Below are 22,755 nucleotides of genomic sequence, written 5' to 3'. Positions count from 1 at the left end.
CCATGAAGCCTTAAGAACGTCCGCGTGGGAGGTGAGCTCATTAGATACCAAAGTATATTAAAGACTGAATGATTGATTGGTTAGTTGATTGAACGTTTATCATTGACTCGTGGCTTTTTCGCCTACAGTCCGCCACAGGTAAAAATTGCCTGTTTATTTATTTATTTATTTATTTATTATCATTATAATTTCACATCAAATTTTTTTTTCAAATTACTTTAAAGGAACATCCCTTACCCCGATAATATCAAACGAAGACTTAAATCTCCACGCAGAAGACTGATAAAATTTATCCCAGCTAATCCGGCTGATATATTAATCCTGGGGATATTGATTTTATCCGCTCCATGATCCCCGGTGTTATTCTTGCAAATCATGCAAGGAAAAACACCGTTAAATTTACATGTTTTCAATCACTTTCTAGTTCCTAACAGCATAAATTAAAAACATTATATCATGAACAATACTCTATGAGAAGACATGGGAGAAAAAACTCTACTTTTTAGTTATATGTCGAGGTAGCCACATTCTCATTATTTTGCCATGTCTGTCAAGTGGGCCATGGCTTTCGTTCAGGCCTCAGACAAGCGTCAAAATAGTGGCGTAAAGTAACTCGGTCACTTTCCATACAGTCGGAAGCTTGATGTTACAAGACCTTGAGAGTATTAAACTCCTAGGTGAAGAATGGACATGTGAATGTTTTTTTGGACTTAAAAAGGGAGGGCTGACGACTTGCGCAATCTCCTGCCAAAAAAAGTAATTTTAAAATGCTTCTTTTTTATTCACAGTATCCTGCTCACGAACCGAGTGTTTATCAAATTGTTTCTCTTGAAATAGAAAGTGACCACACACGTTTTACATTAACACTTTTTTTTGTCTGAGCTTTATAACCAGCACAAGCTGAGTGTTAGTGAGGTCAGATGGGACTTTGTGGCTTTCACGTTTTTTAAATTTTATGTTTCGGATACGATTTGTCATGATTTTTTAAATAAAAAATGAAAGTAGTATTTGCAACTTCCTCCTATAACCAGGTTTGTTTTATGGACAATGTTCACAAGATCGACAGCCATGAACTGTATTTATTTATTCATTCGTTCATTCAATTTTTGATGATTGATTACGTGTTACAGGAAGGTTAAGTTATGTGTAAAAAAAGGTGGAAAAAAAGTAAATATGACTTGGTTGCAGATCAGCCTAAGAGGTACTCTAGAACCGACAAAGCTGTAAAACTGACCAAACTGCCGCTCCAACAACCCTTACAAACAAAACACACATGTTTTTCTTAGCGCGGGCAATACGGAAACTACATAGGGCGATATAAAAGATTCCGACCTCGTTAGTCACAACTACGCAGGCTGTTTTTATTGGTGCCTTTAGGTTTGTTTTCGTTTCGTTGTGGTGTGATTTTGTGGAAAACTGTTTATGAAATAGTCTGCTCGTGACTAAGTCTGTTTTTCCAAGCTCATCCTGTTACGCTTTTTGTTTCGGTAAGTGAAGAAATAGGCGAAATACGAGTAAAGATAAGATAGAGTCTGTATGTACATATGTCAAGCTGTTAGTCGAGCTGACGGCCGGCTGACGTAATTTAAATTTTAAATTGTCGCGCAGTTTTATTGGTACAACAACAGGATCATCACGGTTTTTCGTTTTAGCGAAGGAGCCACCGACTTTCCAAGGCGACGTTAGAGTTCGCTATTTTTCGTGGCAGATGGATGCGAAAGTTTGGTTTTGCAACACTTTTATCACGCCCTTTTTACAACTATCAGTCTTGTCATTTTCCACATGGGTCGTAATTTTCATGTCAATATTTCTCGCGAAGCTTGCACACTTCCTACTGACAAGTTTTGAAATGATGCAGCAATCTTACAGCTCTGTTAAGAATTTTGATGGACCTCCGAGTCACTGGCTTAAAGGGCACACCGATCGGGTAAGTGATAGTCAAACCTTTACACTTTTTTGAAGAAACAACGTGATCAATATCCGGTTAGCGGGACAAGAGAATGTGTCAAATTTAAATCTGGAGAAGCCGATCATTTCGAACCGTCGGATATGTCAGAAGTGAACTACTTTTCTGATCACGCTTGAAAATTTACATTGAGTGACTTAGTGATGTTTTGAGCGAAAACAAGCGTTAAGTTTTAGAAAACATATTAAGCTATTTGTAATGTCAGATAAGATTGTTCGTCCAAAAGCTTTCAAATATCTATTCAAACGGCGCCCTTGTATATTAATTGATTGTACAATTTTTGGCAGATGTTATAACTAATATATTTCTGAAAAGCGATTGGAGCTAAATATGTTTTCCAGGGTACAAATCTTCTATCTACGGCCATTAACAATTGATAACTTAGAGAAAACATGGGCGTCAGTTGATTCAATTTCATCCAACGTTAGCATGCGCATTCTTAACGAAAATATTTTGTATATCCAGGTTTATATATTCAATACTGAATACGTAATAGATATTGAAAGGTCAAAAAAAATATCTAAGGCCTTGAAAACTCGAATATAACCGTGACCTCGGAGACAAACAGAGTGCGTTCGCTGTTTTGAAAAAATAAAGTAATCCCTTTGCAAAGCAAACAAATGTGATATGCTTATGCTAATTTAAGGTGACTCGACCCAGTTTTTTTTGGGGGGGTACCATCCTACTTTGAAGCTCTCTGGTATCCCCACCTTTACTTTTATCGTAAGTCTAACACATAGAATGGATAACATATAGATCAATCTACAATATAACATAAAATTTTTGGCGATCGGAGTAAATGTCACGTGGTTATAATGCCACGCTCCTTTGAGGTCTGAGTCGAAAATCTGCTGTTGCCGCCATTTTTTCGTGAAAATCTCTCGGCTACACATAGTGCGCATTAGTGCCTTGCGCTGAACAGAGTTTCACCAAAATCGCAAAGACCCAATTCGAGAAATTCAGCGGTTTCCAAATTTAGGTCATAATTTATGCGAAAATGATAAGCAAACTTTACACGGATTATATCTAACAAACTATGAGATTCATCTCTTTATTTTGGGCATCGTTATAACAAATGGGTCCTTGCAAGTCAGCAAACCGCTTTAGGGCCTTGTAAATGCGCGCGATTTCGAGCAAAGCAAACATATAGAAATTATAGTTTTCGCTATTTGTTGACGTTTGTCAGCGTTTAAGAGTCCTTCTCACCAAAAAAGCATTTTCTTAAAAATTCGTAGTTTTTTTTCCTTCAAATTTTTTCAGGGCCACAATTGATTAACTAACTACCCGGACTCTGAATTTCATGGTCATTGAAAAACTGTGACATGATCTTCTATAAGCCCAAACTTGAGTAAACATTGAAGATTTTTAGCGTTTTGGCTGAGTTTGTGCTTTGGGAATTGTCTATTGTTTCTAGTCTGTCATGATACAGCATTCTTGTTCAGCACGCGTGCAATGACTGCGCTTGGCTGACTTCCGAATGCTCACCGAGATATAATAATTTTGGTACAGTGAGACAGGCCATCGCGTGATACATAGAGGTTTAACTCACAATTTTTACTCAATTCTCGTGCTTCTTGTGCCTTTGCAAAAAAATCAAGAAGTGCTACACACTAAATCTACTTACTATTAAAAAAATATCATTTTTTCATAGGTTTAATGCAAGCCAATAATTAAACCAACTCGTGACGGGAATATCTCGGTGAGCATTCGGAAGTCAGCCAAGCGTGCTGAACAAGAATGCTGTATAATGACAGACTAGAAACAATAGACAACTCCCAAAGCACAAACTCAGCCAAAACACTAAAAATCTTCAATGTTTACTCAAGTTTGGGCTTATAGAAGGTAATGTCACAGTTTTTCAATGACCATGAAATTCAGAGTCCGGGTAGTTAGTTAATCAATTGTGGCCCTGAAAAAATTTGAAGGAAAAAAAACTACGAATTTTTAAGAAAATGCTTTTTTGGTGAGAAGGACTCTTAAACGCTGACAAACGTCAACAAATAGCGAAAACTATAATTTCTATATGTTTGCTTTGCTCGAAATCGCGCGCATTTACAAGGCCCTAAAGCGGTTTGCTGACTTGCAAGGACCCATTTTTTATAACGATGCCCAAAATAAAGAGATGAATCTCATAGTTTATTAGATATAATCCGTGTAAAGTTTGCTTATCATTTTCGCATAAATTATGACCTAAATTTGGAAACCGCTGAATTTCTCGAATTGGGTCTTTGCGATTTTGGTGAAACTCTGTTCAGCGCAAGGCACTAATGCGCACTATGTGTAGCCGAGAGATTTTCACGAAAAAATGGCGGCAACAGCAGATTTTCGACTCAGACCTCAAAGGAGCGTGGCATTATAACCACGTGACATTTACTCCGATCGCCAAAAATTTTATGTTATATTGTAGATTGATCTATATGTTATCCATTCTATGTGTTAGACTTACGATAAAAGTAAAGGTGGGGATACCAGAGAGCTTCAAAGTAGGATGGTACCCCCCAAAAAAAACTGGGTCGAGTCACCTTAACGAAGAACTTGTGCGTTATGGCCAATATGCTCTTTAGATAGGAATATAAGTATTAGCTGTTTACAATTTCTCGGTAACCCGCGCCCCAAAGTCATCACGCATTACGAGGTTATGTCACAGGTACCTCAAGTTCGTGAGTGAGAGTCGTTGCGTAACAGGAATGTTACAAGGAGCGCTTATCATTTGCACGAAAATTTCAGTGAAAATTTCCGTCAAATGGTACTGGTATTTTTTCTTTTCGCACCGAAAAACAGGAACGGGACTGAGTTGTACCATTTACAAAATACCGGTAAATTTTTCGCTTTCTCTCGACATGAAGCCTGGCACTTGTAATCCAAACAAATGGTACAGAAAATTTCGGTCGTTTCGGTAAAAACGAGAAAAAGGTAATACCTCGAAAGGTTTTTTTTTTTCCGGAAAATTTCCACAGGGATGAACCGTTCCATTTGAATTCTCCCCGGAATTTCGGGGTTTTCCATACAAATGGTAAGCGCCCCTAAGAGCAGGGGTTTGTATGGGGATTTTAATGATCTTTATTTAGAGGTCACTGTAAAAATGGTAATAAACAGATACCAGAATTTCTTACCTTTCTCTTTGTTTTAATGTATCATGTGTTTTTAGTAGTTTTGCCGTATCAGCTCGATTCCAGCGAGTTTTAGTTCTGCTGTTGTTCTCTCTATATATAATAATTTTTTTTTAACTTCTTAGGCAACTTTTGATGGTAATGGCTTGAAATTTCATGTTGAGTGCGCTACAAAGTACAGAACAGCCTATCCCTTGTGGTTTGGCCCTCTCCGGGCAGCTCTGATCCTCTGCCATCCAGATACACTGAAAGTTGTGTTTTCCAATCATGTTCCAAAAGAGGAATTTGTCTACAGCCTTATTGTACCATTCACTGGTAAGACACTATCTTGCGAGTGAATTCTTGGATGGGGTGGGTGTAAGCAGCGGTAGGGGGTATGGAGTAGGCAAAACGACCTCCCCAGGAGAGTGCTTACTTGCAGGATAGTAAGACATAATACATAGATTTTGCCCAGGCTAAAGGCGAAGCTCCCCTTAGTGAAAAACATTGCAACAAAGAAATCCAATTAAAGTTGAGCCTGCGATCAGAAAAACACTTTAAAAAACACTTTACCTCGATGGGTCGACACCTGAGGCCGCGATACGGTCAAATGATTCTGGCCAGCGGATACCCTGTCTTGACAAGCGTCGACAACATGAATGTGCAATATCAAATTGTAGGCTTCCACACTAGCTAGAAAGTGTAGAATTTCACATTGCTACCCCCGTGGTGCAGACAGACTGGCGGGCGCTAGGTCGGACGTACGGTCACGTGACTAACAAAATTTCTTGGATGGACAGGTAACCAAATTTGTCTTAGCTATGTTGCTCCGCTCGCGCGCGCATGGAGCTCCGCTATAAATTTACTCTAATTCTATTTTCAAGTAGTGACCATGGCTGCCACTGCCCGTGTGATATGGCTGTGTACATGTGTAAGGTACTGTGCATACTGCAGATTTTGGTAGAGTGTGCTTCCTTGGTGTTTTCGTGTTGGAAGGCCCCATGTTAGCTTTCCTGTGAGTGTGCCACTACGTTGAGTTTCCTGTGCATCCCTGCTACTGCTTGTAAATTAATACCATGGGCGTGATGGGTTAGCCTGTGAACAGGCCTTTGGTCGAGCGGGGAACTGGGGACCTTTCCCTTCGCTATTTTTTTCCCCAAAAAGAACCAAGAGCCTGTTCACAGGCTAGTGATGGGTATGCCTCGTATTCTCACTTATGGGGCTCCGCCCATAGAGGTCCTAAGTATTCATAGGAGCTTCGGATGTATAGAGTTATGATCTGAAGACATTAAATCTTATACCTCCTGATTGCTTGCTTAATATGTGCCCATGGTTCTTACCTATAAAACAGGACACAGCCTGACGATTGTCAGTGGGAAACGATGGCAGCAAATGAGAAAGCTTTTAACTCCTGCGTTTCACGCTGACATCTTGAAACCATATACAAAGTTGTTTCAGGAATCCACCAGAACATTACTGGTACGTAAGAAATAGCAAGATCAAGTTTCACATGCTGACTTTTAATGTGCTTTATGTGAGTCTTCCTTTATACAGCCGAACCTCCACTAATTAACGGCCACCTCTCCGCAAGGGCCATTTTTTTGGCGGACAGTCCATACATTCACTCTTGTTTCAACCTCTCTACAACGGCCATCTCTCTACAATGCCCACTTGCTTCTGTCCCCAAGGTGGCGATTGTACAGAGGTTCAACTGTAGCTTACTACTAAGAAACACCGCCCCATCCCTCAAGGGACTAAATGATCCTCCATTTTCCACTTATTTGCTTAAATTCCGTGCAGGACAAGTGGTCAAGAAACCCAGAAAAGATGGAATGTTTTGAGGATCTTGGTTTGATGGCTTTGGACTCGACACTCAAATGTGCCTTTAGCTTTAATAGCAACTGCCAAACAAACCTGTAAGTACAAAGGATTGTATCTTAAGTCGAGCAAGCCTGAAGAAATGTATGTTTAGATGTCACATGAACTAGACGTGATGGCCATACTAGGATATATTTGGTCTTGATGACAGACCTTGGTATACTTCAATCACTTGTCTTATGACCTAGACGTAGTGATGGCCATAAGGGGATGTTTTATAGGTCTTGATGACAGACTTTGGTATACTTCAATGAAAGTAACTAAATCATTCATCAAAGGGGAAGGGGTAAGGGTGTTCTGTGCAAACGTCCCGTTGGAAATACCTATGTTTTTGCTTTGACGTGATGGCCACACTGGGATTTTTTTCAAAATAACTATAGCATTCATCAAAGGGGACGGGGTAAGGGTCTTTTGTGCAACCGTCCTGTTTGAAATACTTTTGTTTCAAATATTGAAATGAAATTTTACTCTCCTTAGAAATCATGATGCATTTACTCACAGTCTCGCTGCAGTTTCCAAAATATTGATCAAACGACTAATGTAAGTGAGAAAGATAATTATATGAGTGTTGAAAAAAGTGGTGAAATTGGGGGGCGTGGTATCGGCTGCTGAGGGAGGTGTCAGCTTGCAAGAGTGAGGTCCTTGAGCATCTTTATCGGTATTTACGACGAAATCGCAGCAGCGACGATCGCCATGGTTGATGCGACATTTGTCGTGCAATGACGACAAAATGTAAAGGGGTGCTTGTTATTTTGGGATATCACTGTAACGGTAGACATTATATAGGGATCGTTTTCATATCTTTACGTTAACTGAGGCGTAGAATGCCATTCGCTATTTCGGTATGTTCGTTACAGAGGGGTTCGTTGTATCGAAGTGTCACTATACACGCTCGGAAAAATCCGCGTTACAAGCTAGAACTCTTTCCTGGGGTTTGTATCTTTTTGCAATGTTTATTTGCTGAAAAAATTGTCTCCTCTTGTCCTCTTCTAGAACCCCTATTCTGCATCCAGACTGGATTTTTAAGTGGACTCATCATGGAAGAGACTTTTATCGGAACTGTGCAGCTGCTCATCAAGCCGCCGAGGAAATCATTAGAAGAAGAAGAAAAACTCTTCAGGACAAAGTACTAGCCTGAAAACGCAGCCGATATTTCGCGACTCCACGACTGGTTTCCTCGCGAATGACGTCTGAGAACAGCTGTGAGAAAGGAAGACATAAATTCCACACTGATGACGTCCACAACCCAGATATGGGTAGTGCTTCTGATTGATTAAAGCAAATTTTCAACTAATCAGAAACATTACTTAGATCAGGGCAGTGACACGTCATCAGTATGGAATTTCTGTACTTGTTCTCAGACGTCATTTCGCGGGGAAACCAGTGATGGCGTCGTGAAATGTCGGCTGTTTTCTCAAGCTATGACAAGGTACCAACCATAACCTTTTACGCCTTTTCCTCTGCAAAGGCTCCTAGAAAACAAAAATAAGTGGAGGAGTAAGTTTGTAACTTAGCTAATAGATTTTAGAATTTGTTTCCCGCCCCAGTATTGGTTCATTCCTTCGGTGATAAATCTATCGTGCCTTTATAAGGAAAAACAAACAAGCAAACAAAAGAAACAAAAGGATCACGGAGGACTGGAGAGATGCTTGATAGTAAGATACTGAAAGGCACTTCTTATCATTATCATTTTACAGGGTAACCAGATGAATTCACAGGGAGACCAGCTGAATGGAAGGACAAGAAAACTTCTTGATATGGTTGATATTCTTCTTGCAATCAGGGTATTTATCGTAGACGATATGGGCGAAAAACTTAGCCCCTTTCGTTGCGTATTTTAAACGAAAATGTACAGTGTAAGCTGAATTGACAACGGGCACGTGTAAAGATGGAAATACAATTGCTACTCATGTTTTGAGGTATGGTATTGATGTGTAAAAGACGTAGACATTACTTCTGGTGGCAAGTAATCCTTAATTTTTATGTCTGTGGATCCTTTGTCCCGTAAAAACATCAATCACCAAAGTCTGGAATGGTATTGCTGGGATCTGGGATTTGGCCAAAATACAGCGCGTGATTCGGTAAAAAGCAAAATGTCTTGTCGGAATACGGGATTTGATAGTTGCTCGTGAAGCGGAATTCGCCAAGGAAACAGTATTCGGGATAGAGATGACAGAAGTTCGGAATCAGGCAGGATTGTCGTGAAAAAAAGCGTCAATACGAGATCATGACCCCCATTCCATACCCTGCAATATTAATAGTGTGCGACACATTTTTTTTATATATTATAGACCTGAATAAACGCTGCACTAATGATCGATCTTCTTAGCAATTAATGGATAAAGTTTATGTTGGTCGTAGGATGAAGATGGAAACGGTCTAACTGATGAAGAAATACGAGCAGAGGTGGTAACGTTTTTCTCCGCTGGACAAGACACAGTTGCCGCCGGTAAGGATTATTTATGTTGCCATCAAGTTTAACAGTTGAATTTAAGTGTATCCCTGCAATATTACATAAAACCAGGGGTAGATTCAGATGACATTCAGAAAGAAGGCGCCGAGGCTTGCTACGTGCCAGCATTATAGACGCTATTTATTGATAAAAGAACTTTGACAGCATTTTTGTCCAGAAATTAAGGCTCTAGCGCCAGCTGTTGTTCGAAAGGTGGATAACGCTATCCACTCTCTTTATCCAACTGGTTAACGATTTAACGGCAACTAGAGGACAGACAGTGAATTCTTTAAGAAATTACTCAAAGTTTCGGTCAAATAGAGAATATGTACGAGCAAACAAATTTACCCCCAAGAAAGCCCGTAGAACAGCTTACCATGTTATGTCATTTAACCTCATCCACTTTTATCTCCTTTGAGCAAGGAATTTCGTGGACCCTCTACAATCTTGCTTTATACCCAGAGCATCAACTAAAATGTCTGGAGGAAGTCAATGAAGTTTACGGGAAAAAACAAGAATTAGAATGGTAAGATTGTTTACTTAAGTCTAAGAAAGTCTCTAACTTAAGGAGGGGATGTGGTACTCCGAGATATTTTAGACCATATGAATTAATCCGTACAAGGCAATAAAAATAATACATGTGGGCACAAAGCTTGTTTTACTTTTTTCTTTCCTTTTATTGTTTTCTTTCCTCTTTTGCCCTTTTCTTTTATACGATATACAAGGCACAACAATGGACCCCACTGCTTAACTATGATGCAAGACGTAACATTTGCGATGATTTTTCTCAGTTGGGGAGAAGCGATGTGATGGCCATATTTAAGAGTGTTAATTGTCGATGGTTACTTGCAAATTTTGTACAAAAAAGGGCGAGAGTACACTGAAATGTCCCCTACTTTTTGGCTAGTATCACAGCCTGGGAAATGATTCAATCTAACTGACTAAAAACCTTGTATTTCACCAGGGAAGACTTGGCTCATCTTCAGTACGTTACACTTGTGATCAAAGAAAGCATGAGACTTTATCCGCCATTTCCCATGTTTAGTCGCAGCTTAGACAAATCGTATGAGATCGACGGAAAATTAACACCAAAAGGTAACGTTTGTTTATATGTAAGTTCACGATCTTTATGTGAGGAGAAACTGTAGGAAAACGTTGATGATTATGATGCAAATTTTAATGGTAATGTTGGTGACATTAACTGAAGATGATGATGACGCCGACAATGTTGGTCAATGTTGGTCAATAATAGTAATTAAATTAAATCAAATTAATAAGCAACTAAAGGAAACATTACCGCTAATATATTCAGTATATTCAACCCCTGAAAGCATCTCTTTAAGCGGCGAAGCAAGGGTAAGGGCGTGTGATAGGGGAAATAAAATGCGAATAAGTAGGTACATTTGTGCGGGAACAGAGGTAAGCCATTATCATCAACAACATTGTCGCGGAAGATGGGGGGGATACCAAATCCTGGTCCTCCTCCTGTATCCCCCGCTTGCCAGGAAAAAAAGAAACGTTCTCTTCGATAGCTTGAACAATGATCATCTAATAGGAATGAACAATGTCACCAAATGAAATATTCTTGATTTTAATAAATCCGTTGCGAGAAGCCTGAAACTCAAAAAATAATATATAATATATAGTAATAATATTAATATATAGTAAATTATTTGGAAAACGGTTGATGTACCAGCTGGTATAAGACCCCAAATAAAATATTGTCTATTGTCTATTGTCCTTTTAATCATTTTCGTCATCATCAACATCATCATGAAATAGAACGGTAGTGATAAATGATTTAGGTCTCCTTATAATGATGCACTGTTTCCGTTTTGATGATACGTCAGGAACGTGGATCATGATCAACGCTTACGCATTACATCACAATCCTCATGTATGGAAAGACCCTGAGGTAAGCTAGACCTGTACCTCTCTCATCACTCATTAAGATAGGGTAATTCATGGGGATAGTCTAAAGAGGCTTTTTTTCTCTCTAGAACATTGCTAAACATTATGTAGTCAAAAATTGGCAATTTTTCCATCTTTTCAATCTAGGCAAAATAGGCCAGGAAAATGTGTTTGAGAATATTCTAGAAAGAAAAAGGACTTTCCACACAACAAAAACAAGTTAAAAAAGTGGAAAAACTGGGATTTTTCCAAAGGGGTTAGTCAATGGTTTTGGTCAAAAATTGGCAATTTTTCCTTCTTTTTAATATGAGAAAAATAGGCGAGGAAAATGTCTTTGAGAATATTCTAGAAAGACAAAAAGCTTTTCCTGACTATAAAAACAAGAAGCTAAAAAAGTGGAAAAGTTGGGATTTTTTCAAAGGGGTTAGTCCGTGGTTTTGATCAAAAATTGGCAATTTTTCCATCTTTTTATTAAAAGCAAAATAGGCCGGGAAAATGTCTTTGAGAATGTTCTAGGAAGAAAAAAAGCCTTTCCAGAGTATAAAAACAAGAAGTTAAAAAAGTCGAAAATTGGGATTTTTCCAAAGGCGTTAGTCCATGGTTTTGGTCAAAAAATGGCAATTTTTCTGTCTTTTTATTGTAGACAACATGGGCCAGGAAAATGTGTTTGAAAATATTATCTCCTTCGCAGCCGTTCTTTGGGTCGTCACGAAACGCTCCTCTCACGAGCGCTGCGTGACAACACCTAAAACGGCTGCTTACTACTTTCACATGGCGCTGGACGAATTTTTAATACGGGACCACTTTAACCGTACGAAAATTCAGACTCCTAACTGTTCAAAGTTTCTTGTTAACAGAGCGAAAATATTGAACTTTCCCGTGTGAACGAAGTGTCAGGTCAAATTTTTTCGCCGGTGGAAAATTCGTCCGATGCCGTGTGTTTTGTGCCAAACAAATTATACATCAAAGTTTACTTTGAGCATAGACATTTATTACATCAAAAGTGCTACAAGGACCGTAGTTTCACATTGGTGGTTTCTGTCGCGGGGTTTAGGTGTAAATAAGGGTTGACCATGGTATCTTTTGTCATAGACCTTTGATCCGTTGCGGTTCATGGTGGAAAACAAAGAAGACAGGTCACCATATGCATATATACCATTTTCTGCTGGTCCAAGGTGTGTCTCTGTTCCTATTTGTGTGAGGCAACAAAGGATTAAATACCTCTTCATTCTATCTCTTGTAATCAGGACAAGAAAGGAATCTTTATGATGGGTAAAATGCCTTTGGCACGACCATCCATTTAGGAAAACATTTTACAACATAGCCTTCGAATACAGCCGTTTCTTCTCGCTCATCGCCGCTGAGAACGTTTCGCGCTCGTTGACCAGATTCCGGACAAATCCACGTCATCAGTATGGAATTTTTGGGATCGCAGACGTCTCTCCCGTGAAACGTCCCCTGCAGCGAGGAGCGAGTGGAAACGGCTGTATTCGCAGCCGGCTAAGTACAACATAATGAACAGTACCGCAGAATAGTACATTTGTTTTATTTCTTTTATTTACCCTTTCAAACAAAACCATTTTAGACTACAGATTCAAATCTGTTTTTTTTTAATCTCCACAGAAACTGTATTGGAATGAATTTTGCTATGGCTGAAATGAGGGTAGCCGTGGCAATGATTCTTAGAAGGTTAGCTTGTTTGCGACTTAAATAATGCGTTTTTTTCTGGATATCTGTTTCCGCCATGTGTCATAATCATGTTTGTATTTAATTTCAGGTTTAAATTATCGGTAACTAAGGAAAACCAAGTAACATCAGAGGATTTGTTTCCAGAGATTTTTCTCCGCACAAAAAATGGGATTCACCTTACTCTGTCGCCACGGTTTCAGAAGTAGCTGCTAGTCTGTACAAAGGCGTTGTGTTTTTAACCTCCTAGACGCAGAAATTTTCCTCTATTCGACAAGAAGACGCATCACAAGCCTCGAACATCCTTTAACGAAATAGTGACTTCTAACGAAGTAGCTTGAATGTTGGAGTGGAAATTTCGAGATTCAAGGAACATATTCTACCCTCTTTGTGCTCGATGACAGTTGTTTTCAGACGAAGAGAGACCCTAGAAAGGAATTTTTGCAGTCTCTTTTAAGAAGATAAAGGCGTTTGGCAACTTCTCTTTTTCCTTCCCAATAACAAGTAGAAAACAAACGAACAAACAAACAAAAGGCTGAATGTAGTGGAAACGATTGTTTCCCTTCCCCAGTAAAACTAGAAGGGAACTGGGCCGAGTTAACTTTCGCGAAGACTTTTGGGACTGTTGGTAGGGACAGGGAAAAAAATTGGCTAATAGCAGACCGGTGCGATCCCAGGAACAATTGCGGGACTGGTTCGGCACCAGTCCCCTATCGTTTCTAAAGTGGCGATTGCTTTTGAACCACGAATACTCATAATTCGAAAAGAAAACTTTCTTTTCCCCAGGAGGTTCAAAAGACTGGGATTCCACGGCCTGGTAAATATCGTTCTGCCCGGGACTCGTCTCTCAATCTCCTATTTTAAGGGACGTTAAGCAAAGAGAACGTTGACGTTCTGGACCTCAAAAATGGCAACCGGAAATTGATATTTTCTCTCTTTTAGTGCTCTTCTCGACAAATTCGTACAGCGGGAGTTACAACTAAGGCATTTAGATTCTTTGAGTAAGACAAAAGTGTTCCATCAAGCGAGACATCGAACTTCCGGTTGTTATCATGACGTCCGGGACGTCAGCGTTCTCGTTGCTTAAGCTCACAAAACGAAAGAAGCGCGTTCAATGGGAAAGCAGGGGTTGATGGAAAGGAGGACCCTGATTCCTAATGCTGTGCATGTTAACACTGTCATTGTACTATACAGTGCTTATCATTTTATGAAGATTATTGTTTAATATTTAACGTTTCACAGTAATTTATATATCGTATTTATCAAGATTACATAAAAAAAAAAAAAAAACATGTTTTAAAATATAGTCTGAAGACTCTTTATAGAAAGACGGCATATTTTTACTTCTCTGTCTATCATATCCTGTTGTTTGAATGCCAGTCAGCTAATAGAGTGGTTTTCGTTTGAGTGTCGTAAAACCAAAACCAAAGTAATTAATCTGGCCAATCACATAGGACACAGACAATACATTGAACCAATCAAAACTCGAAGTAATTACATGTGGCTGACGCAAAGCGCGGGAAAATGCATGCGAGCGCGTCACAATTGGCTTTGGTTTTACTTCTGATTGGATGAAAAGGTGGCGCGAATCTTTTAAGCCAATCGCATCGTGTAGAAAGTGCAAAACCAATTACTTTTCGACACTCAAGTGAAAACCGCTCTAACAGGTAAGTTTCGAAGGAAAAAAGCTCAAGCTCAAAGAAGTAAGACCACTTGGACATACAGTGGCGAAGAGAAGTTCTATCTGTCTTTCCTGCCGTCTGTATTGATCTTCGCTGGCACCTCGTGCCTTTTGCAGATTCCTTCTAAGACAGTGGATGGCTAAACGATGTCGAGCCCACTGGAGGCTTTTCATACAGGATGTCTTCTGCGGTGCCGAGGTCCACCATTCTGCAGGTATTTTTAGGCAACGTGGTAGGTACATGTTAGTAGAGTCTGAGCGTGTCAGGAGATATGTATTTTGCTTGACCAAAACCGTACACTAACCCCTTTGGAAAAATCCCAATTTTTTCCACTTTTTTAACTTCGTGTTTTTACAGTCTTGAAAGGCTTTTTATTGTGCTAGAATATTCTCAAAGACATTTTGCTGGCCTATTTTGCCCATATTAAAAACATAGAAAAATTGCCAATTTTTGACCAAAACAATGGACTAATCCCCTTGGAAAAATCCCAATTTTTCCACTTTTTTAACCTCTTGTTTTTATAGTCTGGAAAGGTTTTTTGTCGTGCTAGAATATTCTCAAACACAATTTCCTTGCCTATTTTGCCTATATTAAAAAGATAGAAAAATTGCCAATTTTTGACCAAAACCATAGACCAACCCATTTGGGATTTTTCCAGTTTTTTATAGTCTGGAAAGGTTTTTTGTCGTGCTAGAATATTCTAAAAGACATTTTTCTGGCCTATTTTAACTATATTAAAAACATAAAAAAATTGCCAATTTTTGCCCAAAACCATGGATTAGCCCCTTTGGAAAAATCCCAAAAGTCCACTTTTATAACTCTTTAATTTTTTAGGCTCGAAAAGCTTTTTTTCTTTCTGGAACAGTCTCAAAGACGTTTTCCTGGCCTATTTTGCCTATATTAAAAAGATAGAAAAATTGCCAATTTTTGACAAAAACCATGGACTAACCCGCTTGGAAAAATCCCAACCTTTCGACTTTTTGAACTTCTTGTTTTTATAGCCTAGAAAGGCGTTTTTTCGTTCTACAATATCGTAAAACACATTTTTCTCGCCTATATTGCCTAAAAAAAGTTAAAAAATTGGCCATATTTGGACCAAAACCATGGGTTAACCCCTTTGAAAAAATGTCAATTTTTAGACTTTTTGAACTTCTTGTTTTTATAGCCTAGAAAGGCGTTTTCTCGTTCTCGAATATCCTAAAACACATTTTCCTCGCCTCTATTGCCTTGGAAAAATGTCAATTTTTCGACTTTTTGAACTTCTTGTTTTTAGAGCCTAGAAAGGCGTTTTTTCGTTCTAGGATATCGTAAAAGACATTTTCTTGGCCTATATTCCCTACAAAAAAAGTTACAAAAATGGCCATTTCTGGACCAAAACCATTGGCTAACCCCTTTGGAAAAATATCAATTTTTCGACTTTTTCAACTTCTTGTTTTTATAGCCTAGAAACGCGCTTTTTCGTTCTACAATATTGTAAAACACATTTTCCTGGCCTATATTCCCTAAAAAAAAGGTGAAAAAATGGCCATCTTTGGACCAAAACCATGCGTTAACCCCTTTGGAAAAATGTCAATTTTTCGACTTTTTGAACTTCTTCTTTTTATAGCCTAGAAAGGCGTTTTTTCGTTCTAGAATATCGTAAAAGAGATTTTCCTGGCCTATATTGCCAAAAAAAGTGGAATATGTGTTTCCCAGAAGGGGGAACACATATAACTAGGAATATGTGTTTCCCAGGTGGGGAAACACATATCACTAGGGATATATGTTTCCAAGGTAGGGGAACACATATCACTAGGGATTTGTGTTTCCCAGGTAGGGAAACACATATCCCGAGGGATATGTGTTTCCCAGGTGGGAGAACACATATTACTAGGGATATGTGTTTCCCAGGTAGGGGAACATATATCACTAGCGATATGTGTTTCCCAGGTAGGGGAACACATATCACTAGGGATATGTGTTTCCAAGGTAGGGGAACACATATCACTAGGGATATGTGTTTCCCAGGTGGGGGAACACATACCACTAGGGATATGTGTTTCCCAGGTAGGGAAACACATATCACTATGCATATGTGTTTCCCAGGTAGGGGAACACTTATCACTAGCGATATGTGTTTCCCAGGTAGGGGAACACATATCACTAGGGATATGTGTTTCCAAGGTAGGGGAACACATATCACTAGGGATATGTGTTTCCCAGGTAGGGAACACATATCACTAGGGATATGTTTTTCCCAGGTAGGGGAACACATATCACTCGGGATATGTGTCTCCCAGGTGGGGGAACACATATCACTAGGGTATGTGTTTCCCAGGTGGGGGAACACATATCACTAAGGATATGTGTTTCCCAGGTAGGAGAACACATATCACAAGGGATATGTGTTTCTTAGGTAGGGGAACACATATCACTAGGGATATGTGTTTCCCAGGTGGGGGAACACATATTACTAGGGATATGTGTTTCCCAGGTAGGGGAACACATATCACTCGGGATATGTGTCTCCCAGGTGGGGGAACACATATCACTAGGGATATGTGTTTCCAAGGTAGGGGAACACATATGACTAGGGATATCTGTTTCCCAGGGAGGGGAACACATATCACTAGGGATATGTGTTTTCCAGGTGGGGGAAAAAAAATCACTAGGGATATGTGTTTCCCAGGTAGGGGAACACATATCACTAGGGATATGTGTTTCCCAGGTAGGGGAACACATAACACTAGGGATATGTGTTTCCCAGGTAGGGAACACATATCACTAGGGATATGTTTTTCCCAGGTAGGGGAACACATATCACTAGGGATATGTGTTTCCCAGGTAGGGGAACACATATCACTAGGGTATGTGTTTCCCAGGTGGGGGAACACATATCACTAAGGATATGTGTTTCCCAGGTAGGGGAACACATATCACATGGGATATGTGTTTCTTAGGTAGGGGAACACATATCACTAGGGATATGTGTTTCCCAGGTGGGGGAACACATATTACTAGGGATATGTGTTTCCCAGGTAGGGGAACACATATCACATGGGATATGTGTTTCTTAGGTAGGGGAACACATATCACTAGGGATATGTGTTTCCCAGGTGGGGGAACACATATTACTAGGGATATGTGTTTCCCAGGTAGGGGAACACATATCACTCGGGATATGTGTCTCCCAGGTAGGGGAACACATATCACTAGGGATATGTGTTTCCAAGGTAGGGGAACACATATCACTAGGGATATATTTTCCCCAGGTGGGGGAGCACTTATCACTAGGGATATGTGTTTCCCAGGTATGGGAACACATATCACTAGGGATATGTTTTTCCCAGGTAGGGGAACACATATCACTAGGGATATGTGTTTCCCAGGTAGGGGAACACATATCACTAGGGTATGTGTTTCCCAGGTGGGGGAACACATATCACTAAGGATATGTGTTTCCCAGGTAGGGGAACACATATCACTCGGGATATGTGTCTCCCAGGTGGGGGAACACATATCACTAGGGATATGTGTTTCCAAGGTAGGGGAACACATATCACTAGGGATATATTTTCCCCAGGTGGGGGAGCACTTATCACTAGGGATATGTGTTTCCCAGGTATGGGAACACATATCACTAGGGATATGTTTTTCCCAGGTAGGGGAACACATATCACTAGGGATATGTGTTTCCCAGGTAGGGGAACACATATCACTAGGGTATGTGTTTCCCAGGTGGGGGAACACATATCACTAAGGATATGTGTTTCCCAGGTAGGGGAACACATATCACTCGGGATATGTGTTTCTTAGGTAGGGGAACACATATCACTAGGGATATGTGTTTCCCAGGTGGGGGAACACATATTACTAGGGATATGTGTTTCCCAGGTAGGGGAACACATATCACTCGGGATATGTGTCTCCCAGGTGGGGGAACACATATCACTAGGGATATGTGTTTCCAAGGTAGGGGAACACATATCACTAGGGATATATTTTCCCCAGGTGGGGGAGCACTTATCACTAGGGATATGTGTTTTCCAGGTATGGGAACACATATCACTAGGGAACCATTATAAGTCGTGATCCTGATCAAACGAGCCGGTTTTGTGGGATTTCTATATTATGTTTTTGTTGGTCTTAAGTCTTTGGATTTTTGTTACTATTTTCTGTGCAAAGCATGGCGTGACAGGCAACGTTTGACGTCATAACATCTTGACCTTTCATGCGGCCTCCGTGGAAAACCGGCGGAACAAGTCTCTACGCGTTAGTTCCCTTCTGGAGCTGAAATACACTTCAACATTATCTTGTCGACGTTATGATGAAAGAGAAAAGCTTTTTTGTACAAGGTAATCTCAACTTTGCGTTTATGTATAGAAATAATATCGAGTTTTCAGTATTTGTTCTTTGCCATTGAGTGGACTGCGAAATTTACTGAAAATATAGGACTGCTAGCCATTTAGTGTTTTGGAAACCTTGACCGGTTACCGGCCTTATAGCCACAGCGAAAAATTTTACTACAAAATTAAGGTACAAGTAAAAAAAATAACACTCAGTCAGCATAGTCTGCACAGTCTGCACAGTCTCCACGGTCTGCACCGTCTGCACCGTCTGCAGTCTGCAGTCTGCAGTCCGCGTAGTCTGTGTTACAACACGACTGATTTTTGCCAGCACTTTCTTAGGATTTCACGAGCGCAATCAAAAAAGGCGTAATGGGTTAACCCCTTTGGAGAAATGTCAATTTTTCGACTATTTAAACTTCTTGTTTTTATAGCCTAGAAAGGCGCTTTTTCGTTCTAGAATATCGTAAAACACATTTCCCTGGCCTATATTGCCCAAAAAAAAAAGTTGGAAAAATGGCCATTTTTGGACCAAAACCATGGGTTAACCCCTTTGGAAAAATGTCAATTTTTCCACTTTTTGAACATCTTCTTTTTATAGCCTTCAAAGGCGTTTTTTCGTTCTAGAATATCGTAAAACACATTTTCCTGGCCTATATTGCCCAAAAAAAAACTTGGAAAAATGGCCATTTCTGGACCAAAACCATGGGTTAACCCCTTTGGAAAAATCTCAATTTTTCGACTTTTTAAACTTCTTGTTTTTATAGCCTACAAAGGCGTTTTTTCCGTTCTAGAATATCGAAAACCACGTTTTCCTGGGGTATATTGCCCAGAAAATAAAAGTTGGAAAAATGGCCATTTTTGGACCAAAACCATGGGTTAACCCCTTTGGAAAAATCTCAATTTTTCGACTTTTTGAACGTCTTCTTTTTATGGCCTAGAAAGGCGTTGGTTTGTCCTAGAATATCGTAAAACACATTTTCCTGGCCTATATTGCCTAAAAAAAAAAAAAAATGGAAAAATGGCTATTTTTGGACCAAAACCACCGGTTAACCCCTTAGAAAAGGTGTCAATTTTTCCACTTTTTGAAAGTCTTTTTTTTATAGGCTAGACAGGCGTTTTTTCGTTCTAGAATATCGTAAAACACATTTTCCTGGCCTATATTGCCTAAAAAACAAAAAGGTGGAAAAATGGCCATTTTTGGATCAAAACCATGGGTTAACCCCTTTGGAAAAATCTCAATTTTTCGACTTTTTCAACTTTTTGTTTTTATAGCCTAGAAAGGCGTTGTTACGTCCTAGAATATGGTAAAACACATTTTCCTGGCCTATATTACCTAAAAAAAAAACTTGGAAAAATGGCTATTTTTGGACCAAAACCATCCGTTAACCCTTTTTTAAAAATGTCAATTTTTCCACTTTCTGAAAGTCTTTTTTTTTATAGCCTAGAAAGGCGTTTTTTCGTTCTAGAATATCGTAAAACACATTTTCCTGGCCTATATTGCCTTAAAAAAAAACTTGGAAAAATGGCCATTTTTGCACCAAAACCATGGGTTAACCCCTTTGGAAAAATGTCAATTTTTAGACTTTTTGAAAGTCTTTTTTTTATAGCCTAGAAAGGCGTTTTTTCGTTCTAGAATATCGTAAAACACATTTTCCTGGCCTATATTGCCTTAAAAAAAAAACTTGGAAAAATGGCCATTTTTGCACCAAAACCATGGGTTAACCCCTTTGGTAAAATGACAATTTTTAGACTCTTTGAAAGTCTTTTTTTTATAGCCTAGAAAGTCGTTTTTTCTTTCTAGAATATCGTAAAACACTTTTTCCGGGCCTATATTGCCTAAAAAAAAAAAGTTGGAAAAATGGCCATTTTTGGACCAAAACCATGGGTTAACCCCTTTGGAAAAATGTCAATTTTTCCCCTTTTCGAACGTCTTCTTTTTATGGCCTAGAAAAGCGTTTTTTCGTTCTAGAATATCGTAAAACACTTTTTCCTGGCCTATATTGCATTAAAAAAAAAACTTGGAAAAATGGCCATTTTTGGACCAAAACCATGGGTTAAACCCTTTGAAAAAATGTCACTTTTTCGACTTTTTAAACTTCTTGTTTTTATAGCCTACGAAGGCGTTTTTTCGTTCTAGAATATCGTAAAACACTTTTTCCTGGCCTATATTGCCTAAAAAAAAAAGTTGGAAAAATTGCTATTTTGGATCAAAACCATGGGTCAACCCCTTTTGGAAAAATGTCAATTTTTCGAGTTTTTGAACTTCTTGTTTTTATAGCCTAGAAAGGCGTTTTATCGTTCTCGAATATCGTAAAACACATTTCCCTGGCCTATATTGCCTAAAAAATAAAAGTTGAAAAAATGGCCATTTTTGGACCAAAACGATGAGTTAACCCTTTTGGAAAAATGTCAATTTTTCCACTTTTTGAAAGTCTTTTTTTTATAGCCTAGAAAGGCGTTTTTTCGTTCTAGAATATCGTAAAACACTTTTTTCTGGCCTATATTGCCTAACAAAAAAAACTTGGAAAATGGCCATTTTTGGACCAAAACCATCGGTTAACCCCTTTGGAAAAATGTCAATTTTTCCACTTTTTGAACGTCTTCTTTTTATAGCCTAGAAAGGCGTTTTTTCGTCTTAGAATATCGTAAAACACATTTCCCTGGCATATATTCCCTAAAAAAAAGTTGGAAAACTGGCCATTTTTGGACCAAAACCATGGGTTAACCCCTTTGGAAAAATGTCAATTTTTCGACTTTTTAAACTTCTTGTTTTTATAGCCTAGAAAGGCGTTTCTTCGTTCTAGAATATCGTAAAACACATTTTCCTGGCCTATATTGCCAAAAAAAAAAACTTGGAAAAATGGCCATTTTTGGACCAAAACCATGGGTTTTCCAAACCCTTTGGAAAAACGTCAATTTTTCGACGTTTTAAACTTCTCCTTTTTATAGCCTAGAAAGGCGTTTTTTCGTTCTAGAATATCGTAAAACACATTTCCCTGGCTTGTATTGCCCAAAAAAAAAAGTTGGAAAAATGGCCATTTTTGGACCAAAACCGTGGGTTAACCCCTTTGGAAAAATGTCAATTTTTCCACTTTTTGAACGTCTTCTTTTTATAGCCTAGAAAGGCGTTTTTTTCGTTTGAGAATATCGTAAAACACATTTTCCTGGGCTATATTGCCTAACAAAAAAAAGTTGGAAAAATGGCCATTTTTGGACCAAAACCGTGGGTTAACCCCTTTGGAAAAATGTCAATTTTTCCACTTTTTGAACGTCTTCTTTTTATAGCCTAGAAAGGCGTTTTTTTCGTTTTAGAATATCGTAAAACACTTTTTCCTGGCCTATATTGCCTAAAAAAAAAACTTGAAAAAATGGCCATTTTTGGACCAAAACCATGGGTTAACCCCTTTGGAAAAATGTCACTATTTCGACTTTTTAAACTTCTTGTTTTTATAGCCTAGAAAGGCGTTTTTTCGTTCTAGAATATCGTAAAACACATTTCCCTGGCCTATATTGCCCAAAAAAAAAAGTTGGACAAATGGCCATTTTTGGATCAAAACCATGGGTTAAAATTTGGAAAAATGTCAATTTTTCCACTTTTTAAACTTCTTGTTTTTATAGCCTAGAAAGGCGTTTTATTGTTCTAGAATGTCGTAAAACACATTTTCCTGGGCTATATTGCCCCCAAAAAAAAGTTGGAAAAATGGCCATTTTTGGACCAAAACCATGGGTTAACCCCTTTGGAAAAATGTCAATTTTTCGACCT

General features: G+C 38.9%; 1 protein-coding gene across 2 annotated transcripts; it reads left to right on the top strand.

The window, feature by feature from the left end:
* Positions 1 to 1,240: 1,240 nt before the first annotated feature.
* LOC140954048 (cytochrome P450 4B1-like) lies at positions 1,241 to 14,256 on the top strand. 2 transcript variants are annotated; one of them, XM_073403444.1, is made up of 14 exons: positions 1,243 to 1,927; positions 5,202 to 5,391; positions 6,407 to 6,534; positions 6,856 to 6,971; positions 7,411 to 7,473; positions 7,927 to 8,059; positions 8,631 to 8,717; positions 9,295 to 9,382; positions 9,809 to 9,911; positions 10,350 to 10,480; positions 11,236 to 11,300; positions 12,389 to 12,471; positions 12,920 to 12,985; positions 13,074 to 14,251. In XM_073403444.1, the coding sequence occupies exons 1-14, from the start codon at positions 1,709 to 1,711 to the stop codon at positions 13,189 to 13,191; spliced, it is 1,590 nt and encodes a 529-aa protein (XP_073259545.1). In that variant the 5' UTR covers positions 1,243 to 1,708; the 3' UTR covers positions 13,192 to 14,251. The 2 variants fall into 2 exon arrangements, with proteins under 2 accessions (XP_073259546.1, XP_073259545.1); XM_073403445.1 differs by lacking the exon at positions 12,389 to 12,471 and having other exon boundaries at positions 1,241 to 1,927; positions 13,074 to 14,256.
* Positions 14,257 to 22,755: the final 8,499 nt, after the last annotated feature.

Source organism: Porites lutea, chromosome 12, assembly GCF_958299795.1.
Source record: "Porites lutea chromosome 12, jaPorLute2.1, whole genome shotgun sequence".
In the NCBI taxonomy this organism is placed as follows: domain Eukaryota; kingdom Metazoa; phylum Cnidaria; class Anthozoa; order Scleractinia; family Poritidae; genus Porites; species Porites lutea.
The sequence above is the reverse complement of the archived record's forward strand: the minus strand, read 5'-3'. Positions and strand labels throughout refer to the sequence as shown.